Below are 21028 nucleotides of genomic sequence, written 5' to 3'. Positions count from 1 at the left end.
CCCCATCACCCTATGCCTCTCCCTGTCCTCCTCTCCCAGTCTCCCTCGGCTTGTCGCCCCCTCCCCATCACCTTCTGGCTCTCCCGGTCACCCACTGCTTATCACCCTCTCATTTTCACACTCTACCTTTCTCTTTCACCCACTCTCCGTCACCCTCAGCCTCTCCCTATTATCAACTTCTCCCTGTCACCTTCTCCCGGTTACCCTCTCTCTGTCACCCACTCTTCTCCGTCACACCCTGATTACTACTGTGCTGTGTAATGTGAATAACGGACGCTACTGTGTGGTGTTATGTGAATTGGTACTATTCTGTGGCCGCGCCTGGCAGCTGTACTGGGGGCATAACTACATGGGGCATCTGTACTGGGGGCAGCTTCTGCTGGGGACATAACTATAGGGGGCAGCTTTTACTGGGGGCATAACTACAGGGGGCATCTGTACTGGGGGCATAACTACAGTGGGACAGCTTCTACTGGGGGCATAACTACAGGGGGCAGCTTCTACTGGGGGCATAACTACAGGTGGCATGAACTACTGGGGACAGCTTCTACAGGGGCATCTGTACTGGGAACATCTGTACTGGGAACATCTGTACTGGGGGCAGCTCAAAGTAATTGAAATTAGGGATACTATTGGGTGACCATGTCCCTTTCTTTTTGGGACCACGCCCCTTTTTTTCGCACGGCGCGCACAATCCCTTTACGGCTCGGGTGTGGGGGGTGGGTGGGGAGGGGTGAGTTCCACCACCTCTCCAGGACCACTTTAAGCACTGGTCCCATTTATAGTATAGGAAGAGCCGGATTCCCAGTGCTTATACTGTAGATGACCATCTGCAAGTGCTGGCAGAACATTTTAAACTGCTCCCATAGAGGGCCAGCAACAGAAATCTTGGGGCCCCATACAGTGATATCTCTGGGGCCCCCTCAGATGATTATATATTTTTTTTAAAGAGCAACGGAATTGGCTGTGCTATATTACGGTTAATGTCACTGAGGCTGTGCCCACACTGCCTACAGATTGCTGCCATATTTGGACAAGATAGCTCACATCCCTGCAAGGCCCTAAGCAGCATATCCTTGAGGCCACTCTGATCCTTGGGGCCGGTACAGGTGTCCCCTTTGACCCAACCTGTCACCGGCCCTGCTCCCATACACAGTATAAATGGCACCGACTCAGGAATAACATGGGATCAGAGCTACAATGTAAGTGGGGTCTGACCCAGATTGGAACAGTCAGACCTGGGATTTTGGTGTGAAAGAGGTATAAGCCAGATTTGATGCCTACATTTTAATCGTGAAGAATTTAACTATTTCCAAGTCTCGTTTTTTTTAAATGTCATTTAAAGTTAAAATACGATATACATGTGTTTTTCCTGAATGCAGAATATTTAATTATTTTAATCGACAGGGTTAAGGGGAAAGGGCTCATGTATTCTAGTAACATTGTTTTTTATTCATTGTATGTGTTGTATACAAGATATTAATGGAACAAACTAGCACTTTGTAATGTGTTATGTTAGGTAGGTTACACTGCCTTATTCTCTAACACTTGTCAGCATTTCTTGTTACACTCAGCCCATACAGCTTTTTATAACACGTCTCTAAAATAAGATAATCCTTCAATATAATATCCCTTTAATTCAGTTGTAACGTGTCAGACTATGAGATTGATTTGGGATGAATGTAGGAAACGGCCTGCTTGTCACATCATGTACCAAATGGGTGTAAGTACTGATGGTACATCATATTGACAATGTGTTAATTCACTTAAAAAGCTCTCTGTCAAAATAAGTGAACCTCTAATATTTTAAACTGGAATCATGATTCTATTTACACTATGGTGCCCTTAGGTAATGTGCCACTATGTCCCCAATTGCACAGTGATAACGGCAGAAGAATCAGGCTGGTGTTAGTGTTTATTTATAAATTGTATGAGAATTGTGCATGTTTAAGTTTGAATGGACATCTCTAGTATGGAGTGATTTGGGCTACTGTCCTTCATCCGACCTTGTTCCATAGGTGACTTACTGTACACATACTCTGCTCCCAGCAATCATGTCCCACTATGTGAGGGTGGCAGCTTATATAACGGGTTCATCTCCTGGCTGGTCTCATAGGATGATATCTCTCTCTCTCTCTCTCTGAATCCCCTGAGTCTCCAGTTATTATTACACAGTGTTCCACAGCGCTGCACAGTGGGAAAAGATAACATACATAAAACAGAGACATTAAAGGTAGATGAATTTTATGGAAACATTTAAACACTGGGTAGGATGGGTCCAGCTGATTGCAGATCTAACATTTTAATAAATATAAAGCATTGCTGAGATAAGAGTATCGAGTGGTTCAGAGTGGAGTAGGGTGGGATGCATTAGTTTGGGTAGTATAGGAGGCAGTAGGGTAAGCTCTGATACATACATGAGATGGGTTTCCAGAGCATGATATTTGAAGGTTGTGAGAGCATGAACTGGCATGGTAGTAGGTAGCAGCTCGGGAGAAGTCTTGTAGGTTGGAGTGAGAGGTGGTAACCACAGATGAGACATAACAAGTATCAGGCCAGAGGTAGATGCAAGAGGGCAAGAGGGAGAGTATTTCAAAATGAGATTTGAGTCGTATGAAGAGATAGTTTTAACTGGATACTAGAGAGCATGGGGAGTGAGTGTAGGGATCTGCACTGTGGTACGGCATATGAGGAGGGAAAGATCAGTCTTGTTGACTCTTTTTAGAGGGATAAGGTGAAGATTATTGGGTGAGGAAAATGCTTAATAAGGAGGTTGCAGTTGCCAAGGCAGGAGATGAGTTTGGAAGCTTGTTTGGTCTGTCAGCCGACTGCGCATGTGCAGAATGGTGCTGGGGTCCTGTAAGAGAGGTGCAGGGATCGTATTAGTGATGGCTTCATTTCTAGCACGCAGCAGGGATGGCTCCTTTCAGAGCCCATGTCAATGCGTGTGACTATTAATACATCCAGGCTGTACGTAATAGCTTATTGCCGCTGTAAGCATTGAGAAGAAACTAGAATTACTTGGTTAGAGTCCGATAATAATTAAATATGCCCCATTGTGTGCTTACTTTTGTGCAAGTGTGCCTAAATGACTAAAATAGGTGACCCTAAAGTGGTGGTAGGTTGGACTTTGATGCGGCAGTTTTACTGCTTTATCCTGTGGATATTCACGTTTATCTTAGTTGATTTATTTAATGAACATTTTAAGTTTAGTCTTGTTTTTAGTGACTTAAATGAAAAGTATGATATGCTAAAACCCGCATTACCATACTTATCTGTTTGTTGTTGTTTTTTGCCATTTTAACACTCTGTTTATTTTTTTCTAGGTGACATTTACAAAGAGAAAGTTTGGGTTAATGAAGAAGGCTTACGAGTTGAGTGTTTTATGCGACTGTGAGATAGCTCTAATCATCTTCAACAGCACTAACAAACTATTCCAGTACGCTAGCACGGATATGGATAAAGTTTTGCTGAAATACACAGAATACAACGAGCCGCATGAAAGTCGAACAAATTCTGACATTGTAGAGGTAAGACTATGTTTAGTGTGCTAATTGCTGTTGTATTTTATAGCTGTCGGCTATACAAACATATATGTGTAGTAGAGTAGTAAATATACCATTGTACAACCGAATATACAGTAACAAGCAACTTTGTGTTGAATATGTGTTGCGATCTGGTGCAAGCCAAAACACTATGCAATACTGCACAAACCAGAGCCGGCCTTAAGCATAGGCAAACTAGGCAAATACCTAGGGCATTTGGTATGCTTAGGGGCACCAGCAGCTTCTGCTGATTAAAATGATATGCGGCATGCCTATATTCTATGTGTGACTGCGGCTGTATCTGCATACGAAATGCTACGTTGCTGTGTATTCCTGGAAATCACTGTAATGTAGCATTTCGTATGCAGATACAGCCGCAGTCGCACACAGAATATAGGCATGCTGCATATCATTTTAATCAGCAGAAGCTGTTTGTGCATCCTAGCCACATAGCAATGCAAATAATATGCATTTTCATTAAAGAAAAGGCACCCGACGTTAGCAGAGCTGCCAGCTGACTCATGCCAGGCATGTCCTGCAGAACTAGCGGCGGTGCTAGGGGGCACCAGCCAAAATCTTGCCTAGGGCATCATATTGGTTAGGGCCGGCTCTGGCACAAACTCCAGCTGCTGAGTAATGGTGCATGTGGATGTAGGCCGCTTGATCAGTACTCAGTGTCACAGACACCTGATTGATACTATAGATGTAACCACACTTATTCAGCCTGCAGCTTGGCATATTCACTGCAGTCCAGGCTCGCCATGTGTGCCCGCGTCTAGGATGTGCGCGTGCGTCTAAGTACGCGCACCTATAGGAATACATGGGTGACGTACCAAGCTGCAGCTAGGTGTACTAAGTCGCACTCCCTGCAGGATGGATGAGCGGGGCTACATCTGTATGTTTTCAAAACAAACGGCCTGTTGGGCTTCTGTCTATTGTTGTGGCATAATACACGTATTTCTCTACTAAATATTAGATTTTTACATGTTTTATATTTGCAGCCCTCTCACTCGGATAATGGGACGGACAAGTGTTAGTTGTATATGTTAAGGTCATGTGCTCATCAGAATCCCCATGCGTGGATGATCATGCGTGGATGCATCTCAAGATTTGCTTATTATTCATTTGTTTCTTCCATGTGTACTAGAGGCCTTGTATATAGATACATGATAATGCCGAGGATGCCATCTTATTGCTAATTCGTATTGACCCCACCAGATGATGGTGCTTCCTTCTTTCATTAGAGTTGCAGCTGTATTATGTTGGCACTATGCCTTAGGCTCTAGCTGGGTGGTCTACCTGCATGCCACAGTGTCCCGTGGCGGTGGAGGTTTGGGGTCCCCTCTCACCCACTGCTCTGCTTAGTTGAGCAAGTCAGTGTAATGTAGAAAAGCCAGTGCTATATACATAAATAAATATATATATATATATATATATATATATATATACTATCTGGCGGAGGTAATATAGCTATCCAACTAGAAGTCTTATCTGTCTACAGTCTCCGTTATGGAGGAGAAACTGCAGGGCTCTATCAAACACCTCAGCTCACTATGAAAGTTTGTGTGAAAGAGCTGTGCATATACAGTATCGCTTTAGGCTGGGGTTCCTTGGGCACGCTGATATCAGCGCACCTCCAGCAGTGACTGCCCAGACCACAACTAACAGGAGACAGCACTCTCCTGTCCAAACAAGATGGCCGACGCATAGCTTTTTTTATTGGTTAAATTGCTAAACTATTAGCTAAAATGTATTTTTATTTTGTTGTTATGGGTGTACGTCTCTTAAAGTGAAATGATTCAACAAGGTGCACTGTGCAGTATGAGAATGTCACCTGTTACTTTTCGTTGATAGGGAGGAAAACTGTGTGCCAACTATTTACAACAAGATGAAAGTTTATGCAGAGCATTGGACTCTAACATATTATATATAATAAAATAGGAAACAAAAACTAGATATCGTATCTCTGCCAGGGGCTCTTTGAGAGAGGAGGAGGCCCATGTGCAGACTCCATCTGGGCCCCCTCCTCTCTAGCCAGCAGCACTGTAGGCTCTGGGCACCAGGGTCACTAAGAGACACTAGCGCTGTCCCAGAGCCTAGTGTGCATTTGCAGATCTCCGGGAAAATGGTGCAGCGGACATTTTCCCAGAGATTTTCTTACTGCGCATGTGCAAATCTCTGGAAAAATGGCCGCTGTGCCATGTACCGGAAATTTGTTAGAGATGCTGCCTCCAGCAGGGGACTCCGGTGAGGGAAGTTTTTAAAAATTGGGTGCAGGGGTTGTGGTGTGGGCTCCCCCTGGACCACTGGGGCCCATGTGTACAGCACACACTGTACCCATTGTAAATACACCATTGATCTCTGCCCTAAATATGGTCACTTAAAGTGGGCAGGCATAGTTGCTGCTAATAGTATGCATTGCTCGCAATAAAGACATACATACATTTATCATTGAACCATGCTTGCCTACTCTACCGGAATGCCATTGGAGGGCTAAGAAATGTCTGGGGAATTCTCCTGCAGTACTTGGAGGGTATTACAGCCTCCCTAATTCTGTCCAATTCCAGAGTGAACTGGTCGATCTGTGGGCTATATGACACATTTGGCAGCAAACCCCATCTCTGTATCCCCTGCCGCATAATGCCATGCACTGGGGGTGAATTCACAGTGGATCATTAAGAACTTGACAAAGATACAACAGTTTTGCTGACAATGCTATATATACTGGGTAAAATACACCCAGTATATATATGCATTGTTAGTTATGTATATCACAAACAATGACATGTGTTTACTGATTAAGGGGTCTATTCATTTAAAATATGAAAACTGAATTGTTACTTATCGCTATACATCACATTGGTTCGATGTGATATATAGCTTTGGTAAGTAGCAATTCATTTATACTCGCCTTTCTGGCTATGTAATGTGGTATCCTGGGTTCCAGCAGTGCCATCAGCTCCTGCGGTCCCCCTCTGTAGTGTTGGAGTTAACCAGTGAGTCCCTCTGCCGATGCATCAGCTCCTGAGGTCCTAGGAAGCTGCTGTAGCATGAATAGCACAAATTAGAAAAAAGCACTGTTTAAAAAAAAAATAGAGCTTTCCTCTACTTCATGAATAGACCCCTAAAGGCACAGTGGCAGAGACCATAGGGAGAGTGTGTGAGACTGTGGGCTGTGTGTGGCACTGTGTTGTGTGTTCAAATACCATGTAAAAAAATAAAATTAAAATAAAATTAAATAAAACTGTTGTATATTCAACCACCGTGTAAAATCATTTAAAATAAAACTGTTGTGTGTTGTTCAGGCACTGTGTTAAAAAATATGGACCTGTCAATAGAAGAGCAGGAGCAGCAACCCAGTACTAGTGCAGGGGCTGTTAACAGTCATGAAAGTACATCAACATCTACTGAAGGTGATCCAGGAAACACAAAGTTTAAGAAAGGGCAACTGAAGTCTAAACAATATTTTACAATGTTAAAGAAAACGTCACCTCTAAAGGGAAATTGTACTGCTGAAAAATGTACAATTGCCAAAGTGCCATACACCATACACAGTGGCAAGGGGAGGCTCAGGTCATGGCCTTTGTTTTTATGCAAGTCTTGACAACATTTTTGAATGCATCTGTACCATTTGTGAGGCTAAAGTTAGTGGAGGTAGGAATGTTAACCATCTAGGAACCTCCTCCCTGTCAAGTTCATGCAAATTTTTTCTTAAAATCTGAAAAATTATCGGAGGCAGTACTTCCCAAAAAAATTGGTTTGTGGGGGCCCAAACAAACCAAGCACTTCATCCTCAAAAGTGGCAGCTTCACAAACCAAGTGCTTGGTTTGCTAAACCATGCATGTCATTTTTAATATCCAACATAAGGGTGGGTGGGGGCCCAAGGACAATTCCATCTTGCACCACTTGTGGACTAGATTTAGGAGATAAACATTGTATTATCACTCATAATCAGACTGGTGCACCTCATAAATGTACTCCAGGGGTGTGTTACACAATTAGAAAGGAGGGAAAGGGGCAGAATGATAAGCAGTCAGTCTCCTAATACTTGTTAGTGTAAGATAGACTGATTTTGAGTTTGCAGCTCTGCAGTGAAACTATTCATTTTATTGGCTTCTTTTGCAACCCTTGGCTATTAATATTTTTGATGCTCGTCTTGTAAAAAAAATGCATTTTGTAAATTAAATTCATCAACTGAAATAAATTAACCAGAATCAATCAATCAATCAATCAATCAATCAATCCATCAAGGCTTTACCTGCCTGCCACTACATACATAGCCCACCTCCATTTCCCTGTACTACCCTGGTGCCTCTCCTTTGGAAAACATTCTTTCTTTGGAGTTGTATAGTTTATTAAACTGTTACTGCTGTGCCACATGTCTGCCACTGCTGTGCCACAATGTTTCATAGATTTGCTATATTCTTTTAAATTGCTGTCTGTTTTTGCCGCTGCTTTGTCACTTTGTTTAGCCAGACAGTCTTTGGCCAATATTGGTGGTCAAGATTGACTCAAAATTATTGGAAAAATAGGCCCAAATTACATGATTTTAGCTGTTTTTAGCAATTTCCTAAAAAAAAATCCAGATCTAAGACCAAAACCAAAATATGTAAGGGTGGATTTGCCAAAACCGTAAAATAAAACCAAAACACTGAGGGTGGTTTTAGCAAAACCAAAACACGAGGGTATGCGCATATCTCTAGCTGTAATATGCGGATTTGCTTTAACTTTTCAGATTATTTTGCTCAGGAAATTATTCATTATCAGTGCATTCTGCTTAGGTTGTACTGAACCAACATCCAATCAGCAATTAACTGGCATCTGTCTAGTGCAGGCCTGGCCAACCTGTGGCTCTCCAGCTGTTGTAAAACTACAAGTCCCATCATGCTTTGCCACAGTTTTGCTATTAGGGAATGCTAAAACTGTGGCAAGAAATGCTGGGACGTGTAGTTTCACAACATCTGGAGAGCCACAGGTTGGCCAGGCCTGGTCTAGTGCATATTAGTGAATGAGAACAAGTTTTTGACTGGTTGTTAATGGCTCACTACAAATCTTTTTTCTATAGGTTTTAATTTATGCTTTTTTTTACTTTTTTTTTTTTTGGGGGGGAGTTTTAGGTTTGGCCCATTCTTTAATACATTCTCCGAACTTTGTGAGTTTGGAGAAGTTTTAATAAAGCTAACTAGTGACAAAAATGATAAGTATACATAGAAACACAAAACACACACAAAAACAAATACACCCAGGCAACGCCAGATGCAACAGCTAGTATGTCATAAACAATGACATCAAATTATTTTCATTAGTAAAATATTTTCTTTTCTATCAACATATACATCACATTATGTCCCATTTCAAAAGTGAGCATAGCGGCAACTTCCAGATGAAATTATAGACCTGATAGAAGTCAGATATTTTATATATAAACTAACATATGTTTTGCCGTTTATTTATTTATTTATGCTTATTTCTATTTAAAAGGTGTGCAGATAATATTCTTTACTTTATATACTATGCGATGGCAAGAAGGCTGCTTTTGTTACCCTTCCCGTTATTACAGGTCTATTACTGAAGCAATGTCTCTGAGGTTTGTTCTACGTTCTGGCCTCCGTTCTCGGCAGCTCCATCATGCACATATGTAGGTAGCAATCTTGGGCTTGTTCATACAGTATCCTCAAGACCACCCGTGATCCAGCCAGAATAAACAAGAACATAGGGAAAACGTTGTGGTGTGTGCAGTTTACACAGTGCAGAACTCTAAGAACTGTGAGGAACAGTCCAGCTCACCTTATTCGGTGTCTCTGCGGTGTATCCCAAAAATCATTGCTGAAGGGGCAAAAAAGTAACAGGAGGGTGGCCTCTGCAATGTTAGACACGTACAGTAACTGCATTTACATTCTCCTTTAAACCTTTCTGGTCCAAATACTGTATGCATCTATATCCAACACTATTATTTATTTAGACCATGACTATAAACTAAATTTGCCTGATTTTACATTTGATGGGATTTGCCGGGATAGCAAAATAATTTGCTGTGTTCTGGCCTCCGACTGTATCATGTTGATGCAATTCGTCACATATTGCATTATCAAGTCACTGGGAGACCTCACTTCACCAGGATTCTGGGAGTAGAGCAGAAGTCTTCTGGACATTCTAGGAGAGTAGGCAAGAATGATATAAATAACTTCAGTGGTCTCAAACACAAAAGACCAAAACTTGTAAAACAGATTATAAATGACTTGGGGGAGATTTACCAACGCTTGAAGAGAGATACGGTGAAGAGAAATAAAGTAACAACTAATCAGCTTCCAACTGTCATTCTACAGGCTTTTTGAAAAGTGACAGTTAAGCTGGGTACACACTAGGGTGTCTATTCATGAAGCAGTAAAAAGTGTGGAGAAGTAAGCCAGTGGAGAAGGTGCCCATGGCAACCAATCAGTTGCTCTGTATAATTTTATGGTATGCAAATTATAAATGTTAATTCAATGCTGATTGGTTGCCATAGGCAGCTTCTCCATCGGCTCACTTCTCCACACTTTCACTGCTTCGTGAATAGACCCCTAGATGATTCGTCCACATCATCCAGTGTGTATGCACTATTGTGTGCTCCCATGAGTCGTTCATTGTGTCTTTTGGTCGGCCCTATGTGCTGCTCAATCTGAGGATATCATTAACGATGTTTAGCACATCGCACAGCGTGTACACACTACCTACATATATACTTAATATATCTTTAAGGACCAAGCGACCTAGTGATGCATAATATATCATTCTGTTGTTAGCACGATTGCACAGTGTGTATGCACTATATCGCAAGAGAGTTCTAGGAAAATCGTTGATGACAATGCATCGTTTGCCCATTGTCTAGTATGTACCCAGATTTAGATGCTGATTTATTGGTACATTATCTCTCTACTTTATATCTCTCCAAGATTTGATAACTCTCCCCCCACTGTTCCTAGTCTTTTAGCTTATGCGCTATTTTTTTTAATTAACGTATTTTTTAATATTTTTTACTAACATAGCCCTTCATACTTTCTTCTAACTAATCTTCAATATTCAACTTATGGAGTACTTCCCCCATTTAGACAATCGTGACTTGATATATAGAGGTTTGATAGCCCTGCTTGTTGTCTGCTTGTCTACAGTCAAAGGCTCATGAATATTCATATTTCCATGAGAATGTTACCATTCATGCATATGTTTGCCTGTAATGATCTAGAAATGCAAGAAATGTGAATTTTACCAAGTTTCAGTGTTTCATCTGCAACAGAATGCCTGCTTTTGTGTCAATACTGTGATTAAAACTGTTGACTGAATAAACTGTTGACTGAGCAGCAATCTGCTTATATATTTTTATATATATATCTATATCTATCTATCTATCTATCTATCTATCTATCTATCTATCTATCTATCTATCTATCTATCTATCTATCCATCTATCTATCTATCTATCTATCTATCTATCTATCTATCTATCTATCTATCTATCTATCTATCTGGGATGCAGTCAGTTTACCTCCAATCAAAATCCCGACGTTCAAAATCCAGACACCAAGTGACCGATGGTCAAAATCCCGGCAAGGTCAAAATCCCGACATGGACAAAATACCGACATTTAAAATACCGACAATGTCAAAATACCGACATGTAAAATGCCGACAGGTCAAAATACCGACATGAGTTTTTCATGATTTTTTTCTTTGAAACCGACTTGTTCATACTTTACCATCCCAGTGGACCTGGAGGGGGAATATAATAGTGTGCCGAGCGCAGCGAGGCAGCGTGCCAGAAGCATTTCGAGCGCAGCGAGCCATGCGAGGGGACGCGGTACACTTTATATGGTGTCCATGTTGACTTATGTCGACATACACACAAAAAAAACAACAAAAACCGCATGTTGGTATTTTGACCTGTCGGCATTTTACATGTCAGTATTTTGACCTTGTCGGTATTTTAAATGTCGGTATTTTGTCCATGTCGGGATTTTGACCTTGTCGGTATTTTGACCATCGGTCAATTGGTGTCGGGATTTTGATTGGAGGTATTTCATACCGATCCCCTGTATCTATATATATGTATATATATATAGATATATATATATATTTTTTTTCAAGCAGAGAGGCAGTACACATAAATTTAGAGATGTATTGGTATATGATCCATGCATATATTGATTAGAACATTAAAGCAACAGTCGGAAATCCTGGTAAAGAAAAAAACAAATCAGAACTGTAATGACAAAGCAATTGGGCAATATATGTAATAATTTTTTATCATATATATATATATATATATATATATATTTATATTTATCAGATAGTAACATAAATGAAGTACATCTCTGACTTCAAGAAGCTATGCTCATAATGAAATAGCAATTAGTCAAGCAGGAACTGATTCAGGTTACGGCATGTGACATTCCACTCGAATCCATGCTGATCACCCACGTGCGCCTTTGACAGCAATCCTGCAATCCCATTTTCTTGATTGTCTTATTATGCATTAGCCTGTCAAATCTTAAGAGCAAGTAGCGAGGCTTGGTGATCTGGCTTTTGTCAAGTCACCTGTTGGGATGTTTTGAATAGGGCTGAAGAAAAAATAATCTGCCGTGACAATAATTTTTAAAGGTTGCAGAGGTAATGACTAGTTGTAACTTAATTATATTTTGGAAGTCTATGCCAATGAAGACATAAGATATGTTTCTGAATTGCTCTCCGAATAAGCGTTGTAACGATTTGCATTTGTCCCCTTATTTTACCCCTGGTTAGCAGTGTGGAAAGCAGTTTTGTTAGGCATCATTGAGCGCTAATCACCTAATCACCTTACTCTGAACATGATTTTTACTATTGGAACGTAATCATAAAAAAGACACTGTATTACAAACGGTACTATTTGTTCTATGAAAAAAGTGCAGGTACTCAGAAAAATGGTATCATACTCACTAAAGTTTCAAATGAATAAAAGAGTTCTGAGGCACATGTGCCTAAGCCTTGGAGAGTGATAAAGTGGAGAGAGATAAACTACCAACCAATCAGTTCCTAACTGATGACAGAAGCTAATTGGTTGGTAGTTTATCTCTCTTCATTTTATCACTCTCTAAGGCGGGGGCGTAGCCAGAACTTTGGGGCCCCATAGCAACATTTGGAAGGGGCCCCTGTCCAAATGCTTCTAGAGAGACCTTTCTGCCGCAGTTTTTTATTGTATGTCCCATAATAGTGCCCTATTTTACTCTATGAACTATAGTGAATTAGTAGTGCCCTAGTTCATATAATGTCACATTGTAGGGCTGCCAGTACACATTATGCAGCACAGTATATCCAATTCACCTTATCACATACAGTGTCCTCAATTAAAACGATGCCACACTATAACTACTGCCTTCACATCATATTGTGCCACATTAGTGTGGGGTCAGGAGGGTGGGGTCACGATGATGCAGATCAGGGCGAATCGCATCATTAGCCACCCTGACCTCACACGTTTCCTTGGTAAGTGGGTGACTGCAGGCGGGTGGCAGTCAGCTTCGGCAGACTTGTTCACTTTTCTGGGTGGCCGAAAGTTCTGATGTTTCAGGGGAGTAGACAAGTATGACTATAAGACACATGAACAGGTTGGAATTTAGAACCCATTGTTTTCCAATCCATATGTGGGGGTTTTAGCACAGCTGAAGCATTAGATTGTGCAGTACTCCCTCCACCAAATACACCCTTGAATGGCCACTTGCAGCAGTAGCACCTTAGTTGTGTTTCATCAATACAACTATTGTGTTACTGAATTCAATTGTTTTGCTGATTTATAGAGTACATTTGTCAGTCAGACTGTGATCACTGAATAATATAACAAGCCCGATGTGGCTACAGACATATAAACCACATTAATATGTCATTGCAATTAGTTCAACTTTATCCCTGAATGGAAATGGTTTCCCTATAGTACATGTCAGATATCTTCACAGATAACTGGTAACATTGATTAATAGGCTGCCATACAGGCAAATCTATCAGCAATGAAGAGTAACTTAGTGCCCCAGGAAGGTACTATTGCTCGGTGGGGATCCGGTCTGAAGATCGACAGTGTCTAGGTCGACAATGTTTAGGTCGACCACTATAGGTCGACAGTCACTAGGTCGACATGGATGGAAGGTCGACAGGGTTTCTAGGTCGACATGTGCTAGGTCGACAGGTCTAAAGGTCGACATGAGTTTTTCAATTTTTTTTTCATTTTTTTCATTTTTTCATACTTAACGATCCACGTGGACTACGATTGGAACGGTAAAGTGTGCCGAGCGGAGCGAAGGCACCATGCCCGAAGCATGGCGAGCGAAGCGAGCCATGCGAGGGGACGCGGTGCACTAATTTGGGATCCCGGTCACTCTACGAAGAAAACGACACAAAAAAATAAAATCCTCATGTCGACCTTTAGACCTGTCGACCTAGCACATGTCGACCTAGAAACCCTATCGACCTTCCATCCATGTCGACCTAGTGACTGTCGACCTATAGTGGTCGACCTAAACATTGTCGACCTAGACACTGTCGATTTGATGAACCACACCCGCTCGGTGTAGGATTTCAATTTGGCAATGATTACATTCACTGTAGCACATGTAGTAACAGCTCTGCAGAACAAATGGATTTGACCTGTATTCTTATGCTCCTAAAGTCATGTATCATTAATGTTATTTGTTGAATTGTTTCATTTTTAATAGAGATAGTACTTCACTTGTACCCAAATCCATCATCTCTTTTCCTTTACAGTTGTTCCTATTCTGGGTCTGTTATATAAATCTGAATAGATATCCATGCTTTTTTAGGTTCTTACCTATGTATAACTTTCTCTGCAAACCTAAGAGTTCCAAAAATGTCATCGTTGAGTAGTTTTTCGTAAAAAGAACCCAAAAACATTATTCATCTCTTAAGTGTAGAACTCACATTAGATTATAATCATTTAACTTTTAAAGATTCATAGGTAAGGAAACATTGTTTTGTAGTGCTGAGGTTTTCAGCATGTTGTGTTGTTTATAGGTTTGTATAGGAAACTATTGTAATTTCGGTCTGGAATCTGCTGAATGTCACTAGTTGTAATATAAACAAAAATGCGTCTGATTGTTGAGTAAAACATACGTCACTTCTGAGAAACCATGCGTGTATTATTTATGTATGCTGTATGTAATGTTAATTTGATCTTCAATTTACATTAAGACATATGGTACCATTTACTCCATTGTGTGCAAGGAACCTGTACTATCTGCATGTTTACATGTGTACGTATTCATCCCTACAGAAAAGCAACCATATTTGGTATAACAAAATGCTTCTAACAGTTAGAAATACACATCCATTTATACCAAAAACATAATAATTTCTTCTGAATGGCTAAAGTATAAGCACAGATGTGTACTCTACTGGGATGTCTGGGAGGTTCACAAATTCATGGCCCCCGATAGAGTGTGCCAGCATACTGGGGAACTTGTTGATGCAACTTGTGGTGAATCGCATAATCGCGATCCAGTACCTCTGCTGCACGTTGCCACAAACTGCAGCATAGCAGAGGGTGGGGCCACCAACAGTGCCATACCTAGACATTTTGACACGTTGGTGCCCTGTGCCAGAAAGAGAACCCCCAGCCCACCCATGTTCAAAACAGGGAAAGGGCCGTGACTTCGTTGGGAAAGGGTGTGTCCACAGAATAGGACCAATTCACATTATACTGCACAGTAGGGCCCATTCTTCACATTATACCGCACAGTTGTAGAGTTTATTATATTTGTTCTAATTATCAGTATTCTTGGTGCTTATAGTGTGCACCTGCATTTTCCTTTTTTCTGTGTGACAGTACAAGTGTCAGCATTAGGGGTTTAGCTAGACCTATGGGAAAACCATTGCAAAATTTCCACGCCCCCCCACTACCATTGACAATCTGACTGACTCATTATTCACTGTGGCACTTACCCTCATATATACAATTGAAAATGAAATACTATTCAGTGCAGCCATGTTTTGCTTTGAACAGCATTGCCATTTTAAATCCCCTGCATAATAACGGAAGCAGCAGCATGGTACATTTACCTCCTATTGCCCTAAAGCTCGTTCGCATGCGAGCAGGGCCCTCTTACCCCATTGTCAGTCTGTTATTATCCAATCTCCTTTATCTCCTGACTCTGTTCCCAATTTTAATGTTAAAAATCTATAAGGGCAAGAAATATACCACCAAGGCTTGATTCATGGTACCATGCTAGTCGCACCTCCTATCTGGTCTTCTCGTCTGGCACCCCCTGGGGTGCCCTGGTCGACAGTTGGCAAATATGTGTATAAGTGACCAAGATGACACCACTGGGTATATATACTAAAGGTCAATTTTTATCGATTTCTATCAATTTCAAATTGATGAAATTCAATCTAAATCTAAATGTTGTGTTTCCAGGGCTAAAACACACAAATAAGAACATTTAAAACTTAATATAAAAAATCATCTGTTAATAAAAGTGTGTTTTAGCTCCTGAAACACATTGATTGTCATTGATTTTAAATTGCTAAAAATCAATGAAAATCGGTCTTTAGTAAATATACCCCTAACAGTTTAAATATTGTATGTGTCTTTGTTATCTAGTTGAGTACTAAATACTAACCAGTGACCACTGTTAGTTCTGAGTGGCTTCCTCTGTTGTGGGCACACAAACATCTTTCCCAGGAGGCGTTGCATCAAAGCTTGGATACAGTGGGGTTTCTAAAATTGGTGCATGGGCACCTGGGTCCAGGGGGGGGCGGGGGGGCACACACACTGCACACTCTGGGCTCATTTTTTTTACTACTTACCCCTCCAGAGTCCTGCACTGGCAGCTGCATCGCTACAAAAATCATCGGGAGAATTGTGCAGCGGCCGTCTATCCAGCGTTTTGCGTATGCGCAGTACAAAAATCAGTGTGAAAAATGTCAGCCGCGCACTAGACTCTGGTACAGCACTATGGTCTGACTCTAGTGCTCAAACTATATGTGCTGCCGGCTAGAAATGTGGGGACCCGGACAGAGACTGCACATGGGCCCTCTTCTCTCCTAATACTTCCCTGCTTGCAGAGAGATAAATTGGTTAGAGGTAAAGTACCAGCCAATCAGCATCTAACTGCCTTTTACAGACTGTATGAAAAATTGGTTGATACTTTTTCTCTGTTCTCTTTATCTCTCTCCAAGCTTTGATACATCTCCCCCTTATTCTTGCTTCAATTTTTTGTTGTTTTTTCCATTGCAAGTTACTGAAATCAATAACACATTTTATACAAATTAGCCTCTTCTTTACAGTCGTCAAGGAACGTGTAGGGCTCTTCTGAGTAGTAGCGGCTTATTTTCAGAACTCTATATTAACCAGTTTGTGTTTGTGGGTTTGAAGAACTTTGCAAAATTGACACTTGAACTGCATGTAGCTGAGCATCATGGGAACTGAAGTCATGTGTCAGCCCAAACCTGCATTTTACTGGTGTAAACTTGTTACAGTGCATTCATTTGTTTGATGCTTGAAGTCCTGTTTGTACACTTGCAGACGTGTCTCTTCTTTCAGGAAAATCATGTTTGGCTGACAGTTTGGAAAAAAAGATACATGTAATATTCTCATATTGCAGCAGTGGAGCATTTGTTTCAATCTGGCCATTGAATAATGCTCTTTGTTTTCACGGACACTGTTTCACGTAGTAACAGCTTGTTGTATTTTAGACTCTTTGCCAGAGGGCAGGTTTATTTTTAAATCACTGAACTCCAAATTCTCTCTTTTTCCAAGATTGGAAGCAGCTGAAGAAATGCCCGGAGTTACAGGTTGGGGACTTGCTTTACAATACGCAAAGGGAAGTGTTATCTCCTCCCCCTTTGTGTTTTTTTTCCTTCTTTTATTTTTCCTAATAAATGTCTGTTAACTGGTAGTCACCTAAAAATAGAAAGCCATCCAGCTAAAAATAGAGCGGCTCTCAGTCTTGCCAAGGAAAATGAAGAGGAATAGGCGTGGAATAGAGGGCTGAGTAACCAGTGCTATTCATTCAGAGATCCCTTTGAGAATGTAAGCAATGATAAAGTGACCTTGAGAAACCACAGGCCTGAGCTGCTCTCTTCAGACTTCTGGGTGCCACTAAACATTTCAGCCCAAGGATATATTTTTTTCACATTGATCGTAAACACTTTCAGAAAGACAAGGCATTGTTCCACAGACCTTGCTGTCTGAAACTTTCCGGATTTTATTTTTCTCACAATTTACAGGTATACAGCTTTATACAAGCAGCGTATTGTTAAACGCAATGAGTCCATTCACTAATGAATAAATGGTTCAGACTGTTAAAAGGATATTATTTTTTTTATAACCAAAGCACATTTTATATTGTTTTATAGGATTTATTTGTCTCCTATTGCTTAATCCAAAGGTTACTTCTTTTCTGAGTAATGTTAAAGACTTGAGAGAGTTTAATGAGTTAGTGGAAAAATTAAATAGTGCTTAAAATGTGGCCGCAGAGGGGCAATTTATTGAGAAGTGCATCATCACACCCTCCCATGTACACCAGATAGTAAATGGGATGCTGATGGGTGATCTGCTGTCCTGGGAATCCGTGAGGACTCCCCAAAACTCTGTGATATTCTGCATGTTCCAGGAGAAGCAAGTATGCCACAATTTAATGCAAGGTATTACACTGAAATAAGTTCAGTCATGTCTCCTCTTTGTATATTACATTGGTATTCAGGATGCCGGCAGTCATAGGGGTCTATTCTTGAAGCAGTGAAAAGTGTGGAGAAGTGAGCTAGTGGAGAAGTGTCAATAGCAACCAATCAGCAATGAAGTAACATTTCTAATTTGCATGCTATACAATTGTACGGAGCAGTTGATTAGTTGCCATGGGCCACTTCTTCACAGGCTCACTTCTTCACTGCTTCATGAATAGACCCCATAATCACGACTCCGGCATCCCGACTGGGGTACAGGAAGGAGCTAAGTATAATCCTCTCGCTCCCCCTAACCCATCCTCCCCGCAAACTAAACCTATCCCTTGTTTCCTGCAGCCTAACCCTCCCTCCCCTCAGCCTAAACCTAACCCTCTCCACTGCAACCTAAACCCAACCCTCCCCCCACAGCCTAAAATTAACCCACCCCTCGCAGCCTACCGGCGTCGGTATTCTGACAGGTGTCGGGATTCCGGCAAAGGCATTCTGACTAGTGGGATCCCGAGCACCGGGATCCCAACTACATCCTGTATAGCTGCCACCATATCTGTTCTTGAGTGTTATGATACCAGTACGTCTGACCAGAGGTGATCTTATGACGGAGGTCAGAGTACTGGAATGGAATGCTGGTTACGGGAGCAGGAAAGCCTAGTAACCCCTGGCGCCCTAACTCCGTTGTCTCGCCCGTGTTATCAGAAATCCCCTGCGAGACTATGGTTGCTTGAGCCCATGGCAGCCGCGTTTGAAGGGCGGATTATGTCTGCCCAACTCCGATGCCCCCTCAGGTCTTAATGGGAGACAAAGGGAAATCCGAGACAGGGTGATAACAAGGGGCCCTCTGACTAAGCAACCAGGCCAGGGGCTACAAGCTAACTAACTTAAACCAGAAGTATGTGCGGACAAACCGCCAGGGAAAAGGACAACCAAAAATCCACGAATCCGTTACTCCTATCCAGCACCGCTGGATACCAGAGTGGATTTGTGGGAGCGGAATCCTCCGCAAAAGCTCCGAAACACAATATAACCAAATAATAAATAGTAAGCGGTCAAGCCGCAACACACGGCTACGCCGCGACTCACGAACACCACAGGATGTTAAAGGTGCTCGGTCAGGACTCCAGGAAAAGATGACAACTTCCGAGTATTGGACCACTGAGGACAGGAACGACCGGATAGACAGGACTGGAAAACTCTCTGCAACAGACACAGCAAACAGGAAGCTATTACCGGCGTCTGTGAGAAGTCCAGAGAGTGCTTTTAACTGGGAGCTCTCCAATCAGGAGCCAGACAGGGTAATTAACAATCATGCCGTGCAGCTGCATGCTGCACGGCCAGGATACCAATGAGGTGATTAATCTAGACCCAGCAACGGGGAACGCGGTCCGACAGTGGCGTCCCCGTTGCTAGGGTCTGAGCGGCTCCGTGCGCCCGGCGTCTAGCGTTGCTAGGGAGCCGGCGGCTGTCCGCATGCGGCGTCCCTAGTTGCTAGGCGCCGGGCCGCACTGACGGGCGGACCCTCGGCGCCTAACAGTACCCCCCCCTTGAGGAGGGGTCAAGGAACCCCTAAGGCCAGGTTTCTGAGGAAATTCTCGAAAAAATGCCTTTTTGAGCCTCGGGGCATGGAGATCCTCATCCAGGACCCAAGACCTTTCTTCTGGACCATAACCTCTCCAATGTACCAAAAAATAAAGCCGACCCCGGGACAACTTGGAATCGAGAACCTTCTCCACCAAGAACTCCTGCTGACCCTGTACATCTATTGGTGATTTCCCCTGAGAGATCTTCCGAGGAAATCTACTGGAAGAAACGTATGGTTTCAACAGGGAGCAATGGAAAGTATTTCCGATCCGGAGAGTTCTTGGTAAACGTAACCGGAAAGCAACTGGATTGATTTTTTTTATAATATGAAATGGTCCAATAAATTAAGGGCCCAATCTGGCTGAGGTTTGTCGAAGTCTAATGTTGCGAGTCGACAACCACACCCTATCTCCAACTTTAAAAGTGCACGGCCGCCGGAGCCTGTCAGAAAATTTTTTCTCCCGAAATGCCGCTTTTCTGAGAGCAAGGTGCACTTTTCTCCAAATGAGTCTGAGATGAGCGGTCAAGGTCAGTGAGGAGACAGAGGAATGTTGAAAAAAGGAATTAGCTCTGGGGTGAAAACCAAAAACTGTAAAAAATGGAGACACATTGGTGGAGGAATGACAGGCATTGTTGTAAGCAAACTCCGCCAACGGAAGAAACTCGGACCAGTCATTTTGGAGTTTGGCCGAGTACAAACGCAAATATTGTTTTAATGATTGATTAACTCGCTCAGTCTGCCCGTTGGATTGGGGATGGTAGCCAGACGTTAAAGACAATTTCATCTTTAAAGAGGCACAAAAAGACTTCCAAAATTGTGCAATGAATTGTGGACCCCGATCAGAAACAATATCAGTGGGTAACCCATGGAGTCTGAAAACATGGCGGAGGAACAAAACTGCCAATCCCTGGGCAGATGGCAATCGGGGAAGAGCAATGAAATGGGCCATCTTGCTAAAACGGTCAACTACCACCCATATGACTCGGCATCCGGCTGACAGAGGGAGGTCCACCACAAAATCCATGGAAATATGAGACCATGGCCTGAGAGGAACATTCAAGGGCATAAGTTGACCGATAGGCAAGGAACGGGGAACTTTATGCTGTGCACAGACCTGACACGAAAAAACAAACTCCTTAATGTCTTTGGAAAGACCAGGCCACCATACTGAGCGGGAGACTAATTCCAAAGTCTTAGCGATCCCCGG

The 21028-nt window shown here is 42.1% G+C and overlaps 1 protein-coding gene across 17 annotated transcripts in view; it reads left to right on the top strand.

Moving 5' to 3' along the window:
* The window catches only part of MEF2C (myocyte enhancer factor 2C), a 382771-nt gene that overhangs the window by 261141 nt on the left and 100602 nt on the right, over positions 1–21028 (top strand). For all 17 annotated transcript variants that reach the window (XM_063963987.1, XM_063963979.1, XM_063963982.1 and 14 more), the window contains one exon: positions 3327–3530. In XM_063963987.1, the coding sequence (XP_063820057.1) occupies positions 3327–3530 (204 nt within the window). The remainder of the gene's footprint in view (positions 1–3326; positions 3531–21028) is intronic.

This window comes from Pseudophryne corroboree, chromosome 1 (genome assembly GCF_028390025.1).
Source record: "Pseudophryne corroboree isolate aPseCor3 chromosome 1, aPseCor3.hap2, whole genome shotgun sequence".
Taxonomy (NCBI): domain Eukaryota; kingdom Metazoa; phylum Chordata; class Amphibia; order Anura; family Myobatrachidae; genus Pseudophryne; species Pseudophryne corroboree.
The sequence above is the reverse complement of the archived record's forward strand: the minus strand, read 5'-3'. Positions and strand labels throughout refer to the sequence as shown.